Source organism: Pseudorasbora parva, chromosome 17 (genome assembly GCF_024679245.1).
Source record: "Pseudorasbora parva isolate DD20220531a chromosome 17, ASM2467924v1, whole genome shotgun sequence".
Taxonomy (NCBI): Eukaryota; Metazoa; Chordata; class Actinopteri; order Cypriniformes; family Gobionidae; genus Pseudorasbora; species Pseudorasbora parva.
Genome location: NC_090188.1, coordinates 3,205,998 through 3,226,802, shown reverse-complemented (window position 1 = coordinate 3,226,802; position 20,805 = coordinate 3,205,998). Strand labels below are relative to the sequence as shown.

The following is a 20,805-nucleotide window of genomic DNA, read 5'->3' as shown; positions in this document are numbered from 1 at the left end:
TGATTGTTTAAAATCATAGTTTACCGCGAACTGAAAGTATTAGTAGCATAGATCCTTATCTATCGCAATCGTGCATAGACAATTCTAATGGAGAACGAGTATTCCTCTGTACTATAATTATTATAAGACATGTTTACATATATTTACCATGAGTGCTATATTCTTTGTTGTACATTCGCGAGCTAAATGTGTATGCCGTAAATGCACCGTTGTGTTGTTTACATAAAGGCAGCCGGAATGGCGCTAATGACGTTACGGCCGGGAGTTCGAGCCCCGCTCAGAACAGGATTCTTACATGATGATAAAATAAGCCTACATGACAATTTATAGGCTAGTAAGTGCGGATTTCATTTCTTGTGTAACAGTTTAGTACTTTGTATTGTTATTTGTCCATTGTTATCATAATTACACATCATTTATGTGTACTGCTATTGGCATCCTTTTGTATATTGTTATTTACCAATTTGTATGTATATTTTCAGAACCACAAACTTGCCCCGACTTATGGTGGAGAATAAATGTTACAGAAGAAATATCAGAGTCCTTATTGCATTCTAACTGGATGTGCCATAGTGATTGCAACCATTTACAACCAGACAATTTAAGTACTTCAAAACATAGGCCTAGACCAAATTAGTCGAGAAAAAGGTGAATCTCTGTGCCAGACTCCCTCTGGTTTTCAGTAGAATCCCTGAATATTTTGTCTTGTGGTTATCAATGGGGACGTGGCTCAGAAACTATCATATGATGACCTGATAGCTGATTTTGCAGCTAGGAAATGTAGACGTGTGCCTCTGTAGGGCCTCTGACAACTGATGGTAGTGAAAATGTTTAATATAGTTCTATAGAATAGCAGAATGGACTCTTTATAGAGATGTAGTCCCTCTGTTGAGTAATTTGTACTGTGCAGTTATGCATGGTTATTAGCAGTTTAAAACGTGCACTTTAAAATTCATACTTTATCAAATTCATAGACTTATTCTATTTACACAAAACTTTTTTTTTGCACTTTTAACTTTCTGTGTTTACATTGTTCAGTTTCAATTATTCATTTGCAGCAGTTATTTTGGAAGTAAAGAGAACCTAAATAAGAAATTCTGAATGGTAGTTATTTCTTTGGTGGGTGGGTGTTTGTTTGGGGACGGGAGGATAGGGTAGGGTGGGTTGGGTGGTGGGGTGTTGGGGGGGGGGGGGGGGCACCGCCAAGCACTTGTGCTTAGGGCACCCAAATGGCTAGCACCGGCCCTGGAGGCAACGAGTCAGCTGCCTAGGTTTTCAGACGCAGCCGTGATTTCAGCAGTTTGACTCGCAATCCGAATCATGAATCGATTCACTGATTCATAACAGTTCGAAGCTTTGTTTTGAAATCAAGTCGTTATTTAGTTTTTTTGCGCACAAAAACTATTCTCGTGTCTTCATAAAATGATTGTAGAGCCGCTGTAGTGAGATGGGCTTTGTATCGACGTCTTTAGTGCCTTTATGGGTCTTGAGAGAGGAAATGACATTGGTGTCAATGAAGGCCTTTCTGAGCCATCGGATTTCAACACTAATATCTTAATCTGTGTGTGAAGATGAACGAAGGTCTGACGGGTGTCCAACGACATGAGGAATTAATGACAGAATTATCATTTTTGTGTGAACTGACCCTTTAAAGCCAATACAACTAAATGCAAGATACTTTTAGCTTTACATAATACACACACACACACACACACTCCTCTCTAGCTCATTTACATTTTACAGTCAGTCAAACACAGTTTGGCACAATGCAGATGCTCATGAAAGTATGAAGGGGGCGATCCTACCTTCCTCCTGACGGGTGGAGTCTTCAGGGTTACTTTCACTGTCTGCGTCATAGCCTTCCTCTTCTCCCAGGGGTGGAGCGCCGCTCACCTGAGCTTCATCCGCCTCCTCAGAAAGATCTCCAGCTGGAGGAGCCGCTTCACCGCTGACCGCAGGCTTCTGCACCGAGAGGGAGGGAAGGAGAGCTTTACTAGACCCAGGGAAGGACTATAGCATAAGAATAATATACATTCATTAAAGGGTTAGTTCACCCAAAAATGACATTTACGACATTAAAGGTAGGGTAGGTAGGAATGATCTAAAACACTTTTGTCCAAATTTGTTTAAACTTTCTTTATATGTCAATACATAATTGAAATGTAAGTACTCTGAAAAGGAGAGTATAAAAACCGAGTGACTCTAGACTTTTTAATCTGCAATAAACACCGCTCATTATTTTCGTTCGGGACGAAACAAATGATTGGCTTGGGCGACTGACTACCATGGCTACCACCGCTTTCGCTACAGGATCCGCCCACATGCGCGCGCTCGTTTGATTTGAGCAGTTCGAGAGGCAAGAAACCTAGGCAAAATAATGGCAGAGAAAGAGCATTCAAAACTCACAGTGCAGGGTTTTACAGTCAGCGAAGGCAAACAATGCAAAAAAGGAAGACAGTACGAGAAACAGCAATGGACAGAAAGTCTTTGGATAAACAAAGAAATAAACAAAAACTACGACTTTATTCAGCATTGGCTTCTCTTCCGTGTTTGTTTTCAATCCTCAAATAAAGATTCAAACGGTTATGAATCAGCTTATTGATTCATGATTCAATACGCTGACCAAATCATGAATCAATAAGTTGATTCATAACCATTTGAATCTTTATTTGGAGTTTGAAATCAAACGCGGAAGAGAAGACAATGCTGAATAAAGTCGTAGTTTTTGTTATTTTTGGACCCAAATGTATTTCCGATGCTTCAAGAGACTCTAATTAACCCACTGATGTCTCATATGGACTACTGTGATGATGTTTTTATTCCCTTTCTGGACATGGACAGTATAGTGTGCATACACTTGCATACGCTCTCTGACTAAATATAAAATATCTTAAACTGTGTGTGAAGATGAACGGAGGTCTTACGGGTGTGGGACGACATTAGGGTGAGGAGTTAATGACATACATTTCATTTTTGGGTGAACTAACCCTTAAAGAAATAACTCAAATATATTCAACATTATTATAAAAATATAACATGATTATTAAATACTTTATTATTATTACTGTAATTACTAGATGGAGGGAAGGACAATAGAAAATAATATAAATAGAAAATAAGATATAATAATAATAATAATAATAATAATAAAATAGATGAAACTTAATTAAAATATAAAAATGTTTATATAATTATTAAAATATATATCTTATAATTTCAAAATGAAGGGACGGGTAATAATATAAAAATATTTTAAATATAAATCAATTAAAATAAAACAGATAAAAAATTGTTATATAATAAAATATTTAAAAATAAATGCAATATGTATTAAATTACTAACATATTATTAATATGATTATTAAAAGGTATAGTTTATTATTATTATTACTACAGTATTTACTAGATGGACGGAAGGATAATATAAAATAATATAAATAGAAAATAAGAAGAAAATAATAATAATAATAATAATAATAATAATAATAATAATGAATAATAATAAAATAGGTGGCACGTAATTATAATATAAAATATGTTAATATAATTATTAAAATATGTTTTATTATTTTCATTACAAAATTGAGGGATGGATAATAATATAAAATGGTAAAAATCTAAATTAAGAAACAAATATATAAAACATATTAATTATTAATCAATTATATAATAAAATATTTTTAAAAAATCGATATGTAATAAATTACTAACATTTTATTATGATAATAATGATAATAATATAAATTGAAAATAAGAAATATAAATAATAATAAAATAGATTAATTATAATATAAAATATAAACATATGTTAATATAATTATTAAAATATTTTTTATTATTATTATTATTACAAAATAAAGGGATGACTAATAATAATAAAATTGTATAAATATAAAATAATCAAGAAACAGTTCAAATAAAACAGATTAAACTTGATTATAAAATATTTTAAATTTGTGGTAATTGTTTTGTGAGGACATTAAAAACCTTTGCATGGTGTAAAATTGATGACAGAAGAGCTGAAGATGATTTTTGAAATGTTAAAGATATGCAAATCCGTTCAAAACAATGAATCTCAAATGATACCCGTCACTTGTCATCCTAATAGCTGCAGGTTTCTTTTAAACTTTAACGTTCGGCCACTATCTGGTTGGTGGATAAATACATAATTAAAAGTACTGTGTGTTTAAGCATCACAGTTAGAAAGAAAAGGTCACAAATACTCTCACTTCTGACATTTAGTGCTTTCATTTCCCTGTAGTGCAGAAGTTAAAAAACAGCAGTGAAACAGATTAAAGCCAGTCAGGTCGACTCTTACCTTCTAGAAAACGAGCTCTTTTCAGAATAAAGTAAATAATCCTCATAACATTGCTTTTTGGTGTTGTGTTTGTTAAGCGACAACGTTTGTGATTTCAGAAAGCTGGTTTAAAAAAAGAAGAAAATATGATTTTGGTCACAGGACCACATCAGCTGACCGTTTCCACATAAAATATACCTCCCATGTGCTCAATCACACAAAAAGGCCCCTTATCCGTTTATGTTTGGCCAGGGGTCAGAAAGCAGATTAATGTCTTAAAAGAAACTCGAATACCAAAACAAATCTTGCTGAAGTCTAAAGGATAATGTTTTATTTGGGAATTACCCCTAAAGAAAATACTGTTGAGAAGAAAATTCCTTTTTAAGAGAGGATTTACTGGGAGGAATTATATTATCTTGAGTAATAAAAAACATGAAATCAGAACGTTTTTAAAGACGTATAAATACAAGTAACAAAGCGTTCATGACATATTACATACTACAAGCATCCTGTGCGTTTCACAGCTCAAAACTTTCTCGTTTATCAAAAAACAGGTTTTTTTCAATCTCACAGCGGCCAATCACAGCAGTGGGTGTTTACACTGAAGTCTCACAGCAGCTAATCACAGCAGTGGGCGTTTACACTGAAGTCTCACAGCGGCCAATCACAGCAGTGGGCGTTTACATTAAAGTCTCACAGCAGCCAATCACAGCAGTGGGTGTTTACACTGAAGTCTCACAGCAGCCAATCACAGCAGTGGACGTTTACACTGAAGTCTCACAGCAGCCAATCACAGCAGTGGACGTTTACACTGAAGTCTCACAGCGGCCAATCACAGCAGTGGGCGTTTACACTGATATCTCACAACAGCCAATCACAGCAGTGGCCGTTTACACTGATATCTCACAGCAGCCAATCACAGCAGTGGGCGTTTACATTAAAGTCTCACAGCAGCCAATCACAGCAGTGGGCGTTTACACTGATATCTCACAACAGCCAATCACAGCAGTGGACGTTTACACTGATATCTCACAACAGCCAATCACAGCAGTGGACGTTTACACTGATATCTCACAACAGCCAATCACAGCAGTGGGCGTTTACAGTCTCACAGCAGACACACCCCTTCAAACACAGCATTCTAATCAGGGTGGGAAAAATGTCTTTTATTTCTAAATTACAGTCCCTGACAAAAGTCTTGTCGCTTATCTATTTTCTAGAAATACCTGATATTAACCTGACTTTTAATTAATTCATTGGTGTTAGAAATAGCTCATATGAAAAGCTAAAACCCTCCCAAATGATGTTTAATGCACTAAAAATAAAAAACGTTCACAGAAAAAATATTTATCATTTAATCAAGACAGAAAGGTCAAATTTTGGCAAGACAAAAGTTTTGTCGCCTATGCATAAATTGAACAAATTTACTGCAAATACAAAAATATGTCAGCAAATTAAGTTGTGGTGCTGTGAGATCCAAATGTAATATCTTGTATGACTTCCATGAGCTTGAAGGACTGCATCCATGCGGTTTGGCAAGGATTCATACAATTTATTGATGAAGTCATCAGGAATAGCTAAGAAAGCAGTCTTGCATGCCTCCCAGAGTTCATCAATATTCTTTGGTTTCGTCTTCCATGCGTCCTCTTTCATCCTACCCCACATATGCTCAATGATGTTCATGTCTGGTGACTGGGCTGGCCAATCCTGGAGCATCTTGATCTTCTTCGCCTTGAGGAACTTTGATGTGGAGATGGAAGTATGCGATGGAGCACCGTCCTGCTGCAGAATTTGGCCTCTTTTATGGTTGGGAATATAAGAGGTAGCTAAGATTTCTTGGTATTTTAGACTATTGATGTTGCCTTCCACCCTGCAGATCTCTCGCACACCCCCATACTGGATGTAACCCCAGACCATGATTTTTCCGCCACCAAACTTCACTGTTTTCTGGGTGAATCTCGGATCGATTCTGGCTCCAGTAGGTCTCCTGCAATATTTGCGGCGACTGTGGTGTAATTCAACAGAAGATTCATCTGAAAAATCCACCTTCTGCCACTTTTCCAGCGTCCATCCTTTTAGCAGGCTGTGGGCCTTGGCAAATGCCACACGGTTTTTCAATTGTCTTTTGTTTAGTGCTGGCTTCTGGGCACTGATTCGACCATGGAGGCCATTTCGAGACAGAATCCGACAAACTGTTCTGGTTGACACAGGGACTTCAGGTGACCAGGTCTCGTGGAGCTCTGCTGCAGTGGAAAATGGGCTGGCCTTGGATTTTCGAGCCAACAAACGGTCCTCTCGAGCAGTTGTCTTGCGGGGTCTGCCTGACCTGGGCTTGTCAAAAACGTCTCCAGTCTCTTCAAATCTTTTTTTTATCCTCTGTACTTGACGCTGAGACACATTGAAGGTGTCTGCCACATCAGCAGTGGATCTGGTCTTCAGCCTCTTGATAATCAAAACTTTAGTCTCAGGGTGAATCTTAGGCATGTTTGCAGAGGTCTAGTTGCAGTTGGTGTGAAGGTCTAGTGTACTGGGGTTCTTTTTATACACACTTGAGTCCTAATTGACCCATTATTAGTGACAGGTGAAGCTCATATGACAAGGTGACAACACTTATGTCTTTGCAAAAATTGACTCAATGGGCTTTACCAAGCTGTGAATATTAGAATACTTTTTGAAAGTTTAGTTTTTCACTGAAACATTTTCACAAAAGCTGGTGGGATTAAAATGAGCCATTTCTTGTAAAAAAAATCTTGATTAGAAATTAGAAGCGACAAGACTTTTGTCAGGGACTGTATGTAAAAATCATACTAATATTATTAGTGCACTACAGGAAATATTATAGCATTAAAAAAAATCTTCTTACAAATTTTGTATTTAGTCACCAAAAGTAATTTTATCTTAGGGCTGTCTACTTTCATGAGTTACACACAGCAGACAGTGAAAGGAAACAATTGGGCAATGAGATTACGGCCAGACTCATACCTGAGTCTGTACAGCACTGGAACACATGTGCCCTTCAGGGACAATACAGATGAACTAATCAAGCGATCAAATTACCTTGTCAGGTTTCTCCTCGATGACATCAGGACTGCAGAACATCTCAGCCAGAGCCACACGTAATAATGAATCAAACAGAGGAACGGCCAGTTCCGAATTCACCACTCCAGATCGAGAGAGCTGATCCCTGACCTCACACAGGGTTTCATCCACGGACTGCAGCTATGGGACAGAGCATGGCAAAATTACACACAGCGAGACTAAGACATTGTCACACACTTCAAAATGTCAATAAATAGCTCTGTCCCAAAACCTAGTTTGCATAGATAGACAGTACCTGTTTTTCATCGAGGCATTAAAGGGGTGGTTCCGTGTTTGTTTTTTTTCTAGGCTTGGTTGTGTATATGGGACGCAGTATAACATGTCTTAATACTTCTTTTTATTTAAAAAAAAAAACACTGTATTTTTCTTATATTAGACCTTTATTCCACACCGCTGTCTCCACTGTCCTTTGAACGGCTTGTTTGCTGGAAGTCCATCCCTCCGAAAAACGCAATGGTCTTAGGCCCCGTCCACACGAAGCCAGAGCTTTTCCAATCCGATCTTTTTTCCCCTCATTTCAAGAAATATCTGCATCCACACGACATTACCGAAACCAACTAAAAACGATATAGTTTGCATGCCAGGCCAGTGTGTGGTGCTGTAATTCTGCCACAGAAATACACTAAAAATGGAGAAGAAGAGTTGTGGCTAGAAGGGGTATAGCAGTGGTCGGAGGTGAGGCACTCTCAAGACCCATAAAGGCACTAAAGACGTCGTTACAAAGTCCATCTCACTACAGGGGCTGTACAATAATTTTACAATGCGACAAAAATAGTAATTTGTGCGCACAAATCAAAATAACGATATAATCCACCAAATTATTGATGTGAACTCGACGCATGCACGAGAATATGACGCAGCTCTGCCGTTCGAATCATAGCGAATACATGACCCGGAAGAGGAGGAGCGCCGCTATCGCGTGAGTTCGCGTCCAAGACCTACACGGAAGACAATATCTTGACAGATAAAGTCATTATTTTGATTTTTTTTTGCGCACAAAAACTGTTCTCGCCGCTTGGTACAATTATTGTACAGCCCCTGTAGTGAGATGGACTTTGTATCGACGTCTTTAGTGCCTTTATGGGTCTTGTGAGTGTGTGAGTGGGAATGTACTGAATGCCAATGGAGGCCTGTCTGAAGCCTTTCTCAGCCGTCAGCTTTCAACAAAAATATCTTAATTTGTGTTCTGAAGATGAACGAAGGTGTTACGGGTGTCCAACGACATATGGGTGAGTAATTCATGAAATAATTTTCATTTTTGGGTGAACTAACCCTTTAACTCTTTCACCGTGCTGGACGTAGTGTGATGACATCACTGTTTCAGAAAATATACGGATTCGCTGTAAACACGAAAACGTAAGATTGTCGTTTTCAGATTTACCCACTTTGGGTCCCAAAGTGGATAAATCTGAAAACAACAATTTTCCGGTTTCAAAAAATATCGGATTCATGCTTCCAAAACGCCGGATCCGTGTGGACGAAACGCTGATACGGTACAAAATGTATATGTATACAGCTAAACGCGTCTCCGTGTGGACGGTGCCTTAGCTTGGTTAGATGGCCAAATGTAGTTTCCTGTATTTTTATTGGCTGAAGTGCCAAGCACAGGTTGCCGGAAACTCCATGCCCCTTCCCATTACGGGCAGAAGTCACATCTAACTTCAGTGACTTCAGTTCTTCTATTCAAGATCTGAGGTGAATTAACCATTATTGCTTTTAGTAGGACTACGTTAAAAAGCTGAGCACTAAATAATATTCAAAGTCACATTACACGCTTTTGACATTAAATAAAGCACATTAGGGGCCCTATTTTAACGATCTGAAACGCAAGTGTCAAAGCACGAAGTGCAAGTAACTTTGTGGGCGGGTCTCGGCGCTGTTGCTATTTTCCCGGCGGGATAAATGGCTCTTGCGCCCGGCGCAAATCTAAAATGGGTTGGTCTGAAGTAGCTTCATTATTCATAGGTGTGGTTTGGGCGTGACGTGAGTAAACCAATCAGAGCGGCATCCAACATTCCCTTTAAAAGCAGGTGCGCAAGTTCCATTATGGGCTGCTATTATTATGGCGTATTTACCAGGCGCACGCCAGGAGCGGTTCACAGCCGAGGAGACTGATGTTCTTGTAAGAGCAGTGAAAGACAGAGAAGTTGTGTTGTATGGGGATGGGAGAAACCCACCCAAAATAGCGTCGGTTAAACAGGCGTCGGTTAAACAGTTTTTTCCGTTTTTCAGTCGTATTTTTTTTCTGGTTCTTGACGGACAAACCGATTTGTCAGATGTCCTTATATACATATATGCCTTGCCACACTATTGGGCAAACAGGTCTGATCCTTAATTACTACATTTGAATAATTTGTAAGCTAGATTTATGCCTATTTTGCGCCCTTAAAATAACATAATGAACAATGCGCAACGCGCCACTGACTTTAGACTAGGTTTTTTCTGGTCAGTGGCGCAATTGTTTAATGGAACAGCAAAATAGCACCAGGGATTGTTTGCGCCGGAACACGCCTCCTTTTTTGCGCTGAACCGCCCAGGTAGCGCAAGTTCATTCACTAGTTTAGCGACGTGCTTCTGTGGAGGGAAAAGCGCGCTTTGCGCGGGTGCAAAATAGGAATGACACATGCGGCGGTGTACAAAGTCACTTGCGCTGGGTGCAAGATAGGGCCCAAACACTACCTGACACCTTATCATTGTCATGTTTTGTGTTGTTGCTCCAGCATTGTGGAAATAGAAACATTTTCTAAAACAGAATAATTTCGTGTCACCGTCGCGGCTGGTTAGGACAAAAACATTGAATTAACAGGAAATGATGCCTTTAATCGTGTGCCGTTGCATGTAGTTAGGAGACGGTGTAAAAGTTTACATTTTAGAAAACACAAGATGCAAAATGTCTGTATCTCTGTGCTCTTTGAATGCGGGATAAGTTATATTCATATTGCATATGAGGCCAAGGCATTCGAGAATTTAGAAAAAATATAAAAACATAAATAGCCCCTTATGTCAGCTCACTAGGGTTTGAAACAGAGCTAGTATGCATGTCCACTGTACCTGAAAGGAAAGGTCTGGTTCAAGTCTCTGTAGGGCTGAATTGGCACTGTGGAGGCAGATAGCCAAAAGAGCCTCCAGCAGTCGGATACTCTGGAGCGGCCATTCCTCTTCAAGCCTGTGCGTTGGGTCACTTAACTTGCTTTCGACCTGAGATGGGCTGAGAGTGTCACTAAGTTCATGCGGTGGAGTTTCCGCTGTACCTACAGTTGTCGGTATATTGTCAAACTGCCCTGTAAGAGCCTGAGTGGGAGAGTCTACATTAGATGGACTGCTTTTGCCTTTACTCTCCCTCTTTTTCTTAAGTTTGCAGTCTTTGTTTTTAGACGTGAGTTTCTGGATGACCATCGTCATTAGACGTGAACAGACATCGAGGCCTCCCAGTCTGAAGAACTGCCTCTGGAAGACTGGACTGGCCATGTATACCCAACGGCACACTGACCAAACATCGGCAGCCCTCCTTACCTGCTCTTTAGAGGGAAGAGCCACATTGTCTGGGGAAAGGCAAGGTAGGCGCCCACCCAATGGTTCACTAGCTGTACTATCATATCCTGAAGTGTCTTCAGAGTCATTTGCAGAGTCTCTGTCGGAGTCCGCCTCCTTGCTCACGCACAGGAAGGCGACGCACAGAAAAAGGTTGATCGTGTTCAAATGTGCCTCACCTCGGTTGTGTCCTGCTGTTGAAAACGTGCTTGTTCCACTTTTGCCCTTTAGGTGAGGGCAAGCCTCTTTCAAGCCTTCGTAAAACTTAGTGAGGCTCTGGGGGCCGTCACCAGCCCCACGTGAACTCAGCTCCTCGAACAGTCCCAGGACGGCTTCCCTCTCCTGAGCTTCTGCTCTTTCTAGCTCATGCACGGCAGATTCTGTGTGATGGTGCCACGCGCTCAAGATGAGCGTCTCGAACACTTTTAGCACCCACGGACGAGTGCAGTCCAAGTAGATCAACTCTGTGACCTGGTTCAGTCCGTTACAACTCAGGAACAGGTCGCGTACCACACGGCTGAGTCGGAACACAAGATCAGAAGTTATGAATTCAGTAAACACATTAGACAGTTTAATTTAAAGGCTAATTTATAGAGATGCACCGATCTATCGGCCAGGAATCGAAATTAGCCGATTTTCCGAATGATCAGGCCGGACCTGTGTCTGATCTGTTTGTAGCCAGCGGCACAGACAATAATGTCAGTTGCACATTCTTGCTCTCTTCTTTCTGGGGGCGAAGTGACATGCATGCCTCCTTTCACTCGCCCGTCTCAGTTGAATAGCACTTGTATTGTCTAGTACTAGTGTCTGTGAATATTAAACAGCAAGAAGACTATTTGAATATGAACCCTACATGTTCTGTGTGTTTTTGTGTGGGTGTGTGTGTGTGAATGAATGAATGAATGAATGAATGAATGAATGAATGAATGAATGAATGAATCAATGAATGAATGAATGGCGCAGACGCACACCCGTTCAATTTCTCATACACACACACACGCACAAAAAACACACACACACACACACACACACACACACACACACACACACACACACACACACACACACACACACACACACACACACACACACACACACACACACACACACACACACACACACACACACACAGTGAATCATGCTTATTCATGACAACCCGTCAAAATAAAAGTTTTTTTTTTGTGACAGAAATATATTACTAGTATTATGTACTATTGTATTACTATTGTACAGTATACTAATAATAACAACAATACAATATTCCTTTAAAAAATAAAGTTAATAATTAATTACAGATTTATTTTCCTTTAATTTTAACAGTAAACCTCTGTTGTGCAGCACCGTGTTTGCCCCCCAAAAATGAAAGGGTTTATTTTAAATTTCATATGATTAAAAATTAATTAATGTTTTTTATTACCAGAAAAACTAAAATACACAACACTAGGGCCCTATTTTTGTAAACAAATGAAGAAATTAAGTATTTTTTATTAATTCAATTAATCAGAAATGTTTTTGATTAAATCATTAAAATGGAATACAGAAAAAATTAAATGGAAAAAAATGAATTTGGAAAGAAATAAAACGGATTTCATAGAGACCTAAATTCTGAAACAGCTTGTGAGTCGCAATTACCAAACTGAGTGGCTTACTGCGCTTAAAGGGCAAATGCACGCAATTTTATGTCAAAATGCCCAACTTGGTGAGTATTCAGTTAAAGAAAATCACTCCCCTATTGACTAATTCACTTTTGTAACTACTTGTAAGCATTAATCTGTATTTAAAATGATTATTATTATTATTTTTTTTACAACGAAGACTATCCAGCTGTTGTTTGAAATTTGTTATTTGTTCTTTTTAATTACTGTCTTTTTATTAGTTTTTTTTTTGTTTTTTGTGCATTTCAGAAAAGTAGATGTTTGTCAATTATAGTTCGTTGAAAGAAAATAGGAATCAGCAAAATTCGGTATCGGCAGGTCACACTCAGAAATGGGAATCAGCCAAGAAAATTGCAATCGTTGCATCTCTACTAAATGTAAAGTACCTAAACAACAGTGAATAAAGGGGATGATTCACGAGGCAACTTTTTAAAGCAATGTTGCCAGGCAATTTCCAATTGAGAATGGGCAACAAATATCTATCTGGATACTTTAGATCAGTCGTGGGCCATGTGTCTCACCTGGTTGCCCATTCATGGAAACATTGCTCAAAAATTTGCCTAGTGCATCATCACCATAAGAGGAAGAAAAAGAAATAGAGGAAATATAGCCATACCTTGACTTTAGCAGAGCAGGCAGAGTCTGAAGATAAACCAGCAGTACCTCAATCGGGAGACAATGGCTATGGTAACTGCAGACTTGGCTACAAGTAGTTGTCACACCAAGTTGCTGGGCATGATGGGATAGCTCCACACCCCGCTGTAGCACAGGGTTAAAAATATGAGTGTAGAGTTGCCACTGCACTACAGCATTGCCTCGCAAAGTCAGCTGGCATACATGACTAGCAATCTGTTGACTCAAATGCTGGTCCTCCCCAAACACAAGCTCCTGATAGGCTTCTAAAGCATCCCATTTCCATAGCATGTCTTCAGCTCCTCCGCTGGGCAGGATACCTTGGAAACGATATGATGGAGATGGGGATGTGGATAAGTTCAATTCCTTTCTAGGCCCATAGCCCTGTAGAGTCTCATCAAGCCCAGGTAACTGACTGCTATCCAAAGTGCAGATGTTACAAGAGGCCAGCTTGGCCTTTTCAGAGGGTTGACCACCTCCAAGCTGTTCCAAGACAAGTCTACTAAGGACACTCAAAACATGGGATTGGTAGCTCCGAAGTCCTGGAGCCTGAAACGCTTGGAGCATGGGTCCTATTACGGACCTTGGATCCATGCAGCAACAAATGCCAACGGCTTGTACTCCGGCCAGCACCTGCAAAACGGCAGGACCTGAGGGCGAGAGGCGCTGAAATAAGCGCAAACACTGATGGGCGCAAGCCGCAAGGCAACAACAACGCTCAGGGTAATGCACTTCTCCATCATGACCCTCAGAGTCCTCCTCAAAAGGATTACGTCGTGCGGCCTGCTTGAAAGCGGATACTGGGAGTCCTGAGAGGTCACGATGATGGTGCAAAAAGTGGGAGTATTCGCAGCGGCGATGTCGACGACGTGCACAAACAGACTGGTGTAGCTGCTCCGACTTGGCTCTCTTGACTGCACTGATTATCTTAAGCACATCGGCGATCAGAGAACGCAGGTGCTCCGATGCCTCATTGCCAACTTCTGAATCTCGAGCTTCTGCTAAGGCCTCGAGGCGCAGAGCGGTCGCCTCAAAGAGCTCCAAGCCACGGTGTTGCACAAATTCATGAACCAATTCAAGAGACTGACTGAAAAAGAAAGGGTTGGACGCAGAGGCCTGCAAGCAACCCAGGAGCAGCTGTAGGACACCCTCCAAGAGTTCTGGCAGTAGCAAGGCCCGATGACGAAACCGTGAAAAGGAAGAAAAATCTTCTTGTATCTCCTGTAGAGTCTTCTTTGGCCTTGGAGCAAAAGGATCGGCTTGCCTTTCCAAACAGGTGCGAATCTTTAAAGTTGCCCTGAGGAGGTCAGTCAAGCTTCGACGCAGATTATCAGGCAGTGTCTCATTTTGACCCACATCGACAAACATCAAGTGCAGAATGGTGCGTAAAAGCATCCTTTGAACAAGTGCAATTGGCTCCTCAGTCCAGCCTCCAGCTAGCTCATCGATCCCACCTCCACCACCGGGACAACAGCAGTCACCAAACTCTGTGAGTATCTCCGTGAGCGTGGGAACAACGCTGACCGCCAAACCCGGGTTATGATTGATGGTCATGTCAAATTTGCAGACCTTTTCCAGAAGGGAGAGCAGAACATGGCAAAGGTCAAAAGGCGAGTTTTCCATTCGGTTGAAGATGGAGAGAGTTGTTGGGTCTGTTAGCATGTTAGGATCCAGCGTGTGAGATCCAAAGAGTCTCATGTGAGGTTGGGATGGCTCAATGGTGCTCATGGCATCGAGAGTGGGATGTTGCAATGCTGGTTGTGATGGATTGTTGGATTGGTGAAGCTGGCAACTGACACGAATGGCCGTACTGTGGAATCTGCGATGCTTGCCCCCAGCGCTTGTGGTTTTATCGTCCGAGTTGGCTTCAGAATCTGACGTGGAAAGCTGAGATTTGCGTGCATCCTTCACAGAGTATCGCTGAGCAGTTCTGCGTGAACGCCGTGACTTCCAGGAGCCAGATAAACGCTTCCCAGAGTTCTGCACATCACATCTATCTTGGCCGGCCTTCTGAGGAATGGTCTTTCCCTCTTGGCATAAAAACGCCTCAAGTAGTGAAGGCAGGGTGAAATCTAAGATTTAAAAACAGAGTAGGAAAGGGAGGTTTAAAATCTTGACAAGCATCAACCAGTTATACAACCAGGTTTCATTACAGCAAGTTATGATGACCTCCAGAGGTCGGTTTACAACACAATTACGGGAACTAATAACTCAACAATGTGGAAAGCAGCTGCTAGAAAAGATTAGCATGCCTGCACTAAATACCGTAGGTCTCAAGCTCAACGAAAAGCCTTTCATTATCCTTTAACTCTACTGTTTCATAATTAAAGCCATCTCATGGTTTCACTTGTTCATCCAGGCAGCTACTTAACAATTCATGGCGTCCTTGCAAGATCATATGCTTTATAAAACATATCATGTATAAGTATATCAAATTTCCATTCTGAATGCAATGCCATTTAATATTAACACATAATTATTTAATTCAAGGTGGGTTACAGTATCCCTCTAGTACATTCTCAAAATATTAAAGTGACTCTCACCTGGGGCTTTCTCCTCCTGAACAGGAATCTTCCAGACCAGAGGTAGCAGAGACAACAAGAGAGTAAGCAGCTCTTCCCGACAGGTCAACTCCTAAGTAAAAGATTTGAGTGGTTAATTCTGGATTTAAACAATTCTTCACTCAACAAATCCAATCAAAAACAGTCTCCTAGTGTTGATGGCCACCCAGAAGCGGATTACTTCTCTCACTTCTGCTTCATGCCAAGCTAGTTTCCAGCGCTGTGCAAAAGATTACAGACAATCTGTAGGTTTTCTTCCAGTGGTTTCAGTAAAATACAGGTTTGTATGACAGCAAGCCTCTAAATACTGGCTCCACCCTCAGCAAGAAAGCATTCCTCACAAGGAGAAGAGAAAGCACTCTGACACATGTGAATTAAAAGCAAATACAAGGGACTGCCTGCCACAGAGCTGTGTGACCTCAGGTAAACAAGCATCTGCCAGCATATTCATAAGGTAATTAGCAAAGTGGCTAGGGAGCCATATTGACCCGCTACTATGCAAACACGCAAGCGATTGATGTTGTGTTGAGAGATAGTCAAGCAGTGCCCAGTTCAGAGAAAAGCCTCGTGAGTAAGAAGAACCACTCCAGATCTGATTCATTAGAGCTCACACTTCTAAGAGAGAATGAAGGAGAGGGTGGTAGAGAGGACAAAACACGGGATCAAATACACCTGTCATTTTATTCGACATAATGCCAAAAAGTTTGCTCAGAGATGAGCCAAAAATAAATTTGACTCATCCGTCAGTTTTAAAAAAATGAAGACAATTTAAAATGTCAAGTGTTTAGGAAAAAATGCATGCGTCACATTTTATTTCTCTAAAACTAGCTCTGTTTGTAAATGCATTTTTTGTAAATTAAGGAATGATATAAATTATTTACTGGGGTAATTAACCTCCTGGGTGCCACTGTCCACGTACGAGGACCTTACATTTTAGGGAATTTCTCTGACATGTCACCGTTTTAAGTCTGGATGTCCTGTAAAGAGCACATTCGGGCCTTTGCAGAGATACCAAATGTTTTGAGGTTTCATCAAGACAACTTCTCATTGGTCTTTAAATATGACTGAATGATCAAATTTAGCACTGTTATATGATAATATTTAGTAATTTTCATTTGAATCTGACTAATTGTTTGTTATAAACATTGTTATGGGTCAAAATGATCAAAATCAGACTTTCTATTAGGAAACAGGGCATTGATTTAAAAAATGTCCACTGTAGAGACACTAGGACTTAAATCATGTTTATCAGGCATTCTGGAAGACACAACAAGTGAATGGTGAAATAAATTACATATTAATGTTCCTATGAAATATTAGATATTATTATGAAAATGTTGCCAAAAATGTATTTTTTCATTTAATGTTGCGTCAAGAACACATTAGATGAAGTGTATAGGTATATTGTATTGAATGGGAAAACCCATGTATGTCAATTTTACACATATATTGCATAAAGTAAAATGGCATATCAATGCATTCTGTAAGTATGCATAAGTTTGGTTAAAAAAAATCGAAACCTAAAAATTGATTGGTGAATGAAAAAATGATCCCATTGTTTTTGCCTATATACCCGTCATTTAATGTCATTGTATTTTTTTAGTCCAGGTGTCCACTTAACATAACATATGCATAAAATATAATTTTTCAAAATGTTTTTTTTCCATGTTTCTTGTGCTCTAAACAATGCAATGGCATGAAAAAATACTAAATTCAAAAAACTTTTCTATTAACTTAGGAGGTTAAACAATATAATATTTATGTTATTTTTAGTAGCGTTATTATTGCAATGTTATTACAAGATTTATATAGATTTATAACGGTTTCCATTTTAATTTTAGTTTAAATTTTAGTAGTTTTGATATGATTTTGTCATTAGCATTTTTTATTAACTCCAACGTCAATAGTCTTTTATAATCTTTATTTCAGTTTTAGTTATTTTAGAACATCAAGTCGAACTAAATAAAAAAGAAAAAAAAGTTGAAATATGTTAAGATTTCCTTATATTTTATAACAGTTAATGTTATTTTATTTCAACATTTCAACTAAAATGTTTTAGTTTTAGTTAACTATAATAACCCTGGTCTACACTGCAGTATAAAGTAACAAACACTGCCCATTACAATAAACAAAGCTGTCTGCATTTCAAGCATGCAAATCAACATTGCTTCTAGTTTTGCCATGTCATAATGTGCTGCTCGTTTGCAGAGAGATGGATGTCTGTACTTAGGGCTTCACTGCTCTAAAACAATGACTTTCCAGTAGACTTCCCCGTGTCTGCAAGTAAAGACCAAGAAAGAAACAGCAAGAATACATTCCCAGAGCTCATTCATTAAGCAGGCCATAAAAAAAGATAGAAAAGATATTACAGCACGAACGGTCTATTATCAAGCTTCACAGACCATCGTTTCTATGGAACTTTTTTATGTTTACAGGAGCAGTTAATCAAAGCTCATTGAAAGTCTAATGATATAATGCACATTTTGATGCATGTGTATTGGTCACTGCTGGATTGTTTTTAAGGTCCCCTGTGTGCAGGATTGATGTGAATGCATGAGGCATTCAGGAAGGATATTCAGCTCTGTTTTGACTGACATATCACCATGTTATTTAAGAACAATGCCAGCAATTAGTAAGGAATTCCTTCTCTCAATAACAGACACTACCTTATAATAATGATTACAAGTAGGGCTGCAACATTATGACAAAAAATCATAATTGTCGATTATTCCCTTAAAATTGTAACTGCGATTATAAATTTTGATTATCACAATTTACATTGAATGATATTTTGAATAGCTTTATACCATTGCTTGACGCAACTTTATCATATTCTAATATTAAATAAAACTAAAAACAAGCTAAAAACACTTTTCCTAAAATAACTTGTATTGCTTTTCTACAGCATTAAGCCTCAAATGTCAACTATACATTGGTTTCTTCTTTAAAAAAAAAAAAAGCAAGGTACAAAAATAAGGGGCTTTTGCACCGGGTTGTTCTAGAAACGTAGAGAACTAAAGGTTCGGATAGGAACATTTTCCTGGTTGCAGTGAAGGGACGTAAGTTGCGCTTGTTGTTTTGACTTTTATTTTGGCGGCGCTGAGAATGCCAGAGTCTGAGCACAGGGCGCTCACTTTCTCAGTCTTCATCAGCTTCTGATTAACAGTCCTGTCTAAAGCCCCGTTCCCACCAAAATTACCCAGAACAATTTGTCCCAGGAACTTTTTTCCGAGGAACTGGCTTTCCCTCAGACCTGTTGCAGTTTCCATTGCAGTCTCAAGTACCAAGTATCAAGTACTGTGCGCAACTTTCCAGAGCCCACTGGATTTTGTCGTCTGCGAATAAACTGGTCCATCGGTGGTATTTTTTAAACTCCATTGTTGATTTGAATAGTAAACAACTCTCACTGCACGCACGCACCACAACAGACCTTTAGGTTGACACTGGTGGTCAAATGTTTGGAATTATTATTTTTTAAATGTTTTTAAAGAAATATCTCCTGCATTACACTGCAAAAGTACAGTAAAAACTGTAAAACTATAGAATATTATAATGTTTTCTATGTGAATATATAATAAAGTGTGATTTATTCCAGTGATCAAAGCTGAATTTATCATCATTACTCCAGTCTTCAGTGTCACATGATCCTTCACTAATCATTCTCATTTGAGGATCTGATGCTCAACACACATTTATTATCAAATGTTTATATTTTTGTGGAATTATACAAAAAAATATATCCTTGTTGTAAATAAATACATCCTTGTTGATTCTTTTAATCAACAAGGATACATTAAATTGATCAAAAGTTACAGTAAAGATCTTACAAAATGTTACAAAAGAGTCTATTTAAAATAAATGCTGTTCTTTTGAACTTTCTATTCATCAAAAAATCCTTAAAAAAGCATTAGTTTCAACAAAAATATTAAGCAGCATGAATTAATGATTAATTGAGCATCAGTAATAATTGATAATTACTGAGCAAAGATCCTCATCTGAGAATGATTAGTGAAGGATCATGTGACTCTGAAGACTGGAGTAATGATGATAAATTCAGCTTTGATCACAGGAATAAATTACACTTTACTATATATTCACATAGAGAACAGATGCTTTATACTAATAAATGTCACTGTTTTTACATAACATTTGATCAAATAAATGCACTGCAAAAAATGCTTTTCTTACTTAGTATTTTTGTCTTGTTTCTAGTCCAAACATCTGAAAATTCTTAAAACGGAGTATTTACTTGACAAGTACAAATTATTGTCTTGTTTTGGGGAAAAATAACTCAAAATGAAGAGAGTTTTTACTTAAAATAAGCAAAATAATCTGCCAGTGGAGTAAGAAAAATAATCTTAAAACAACATTATATTTCTTACTCCACTGACAGATTATTTTGCATATTTTAAGCAAAAACTCTCTTCATTTTGAGTTATTTTTCCCCAAAACAAGACAATAATTTGTACTTGTCTAGTAAATGTTTCTTAATGTAAGAATTTTTAGATATTTAGACTAGAAACAAGACAAAAATACTAAGAAAGAAAAGCATTTTTTGCAGTGTGCAGCCTTGATAAACAGAAGAGAATCCTTAAAAAACAAAATCAATGTATGAGTAAAAACATTAAAATGAAGATTCTCTGACTGACCTGGTCAATGACAGAGTCCAAGGTGCTGAGGAGCAGGAATCCGCGTCCGCGCACCAGATACTCTCCCAAAGCCACCATGTGACTCTCCTCCTCGTCCTCCGCCCGCTGGGCCACCGCACTGCACAACTGGTGCACATCGGTCAGGAACTCCCGTGCCAGGGTGTTACTGGCCCCACTCATGTCCGAGCTAATGGAGGAAAGAAAACGAGAGCATGAACGCATGGCAATCACCTGCTAGGGCGCTCAAACTATCTCAGAGCTTCGCTTTAGTTTCAGATACATTACAGAGTTCTCTTTTTGTCTAAATGAATAAGAAATAAAACAAGTGAAACTGCGCAGATGGTTTCATGTTCCATAAAGTCTTTTATAAATGTATTTAG

General features: G+C 38.9%; 1 protein-coding gene across 4 annotated transcripts in view; it reads right to left on the bottom strand.

Annotated features, from left to right (window-relative positions):
• lyst (lysosomal trafficking regulator) overlaps positions 1-20,805 on the bottom strand; it is a 133,127-nt gene that overhangs the window by 78,708 nt on the left and 33,614 nt on the right. For all 4 annotated transcript variants that reach the window (XM_067422034.1, XM_067422035.1, XM_067422037.1 and 1 more), the window contains 6 exons: positions 20,426-20,612; positions 15,759-15,849; positions 13,199-15,287; positions 10,448-11,444; positions 7,355-7,516; positions 1,806-1,962 (listed from right to left, as the gene is read on the bottom strand). In XM_067422034.1, the coding sequence (XP_067278135.1) occupies positions 1,806-1,962; positions 7,355-7,516; positions 10,448-11,444; positions 13,199-15,287; positions 15,759-15,849; positions 20,426-20,612 (3,683 nt within the window). The remainder of the gene's footprint in view (positions 1-1,805; positions 1,963-7,354; positions 7,517-10,447; positions 11,445-13,198; positions 15,288-15,758; positions 15,850-20,425; positions 20,613-20,805) is intronic.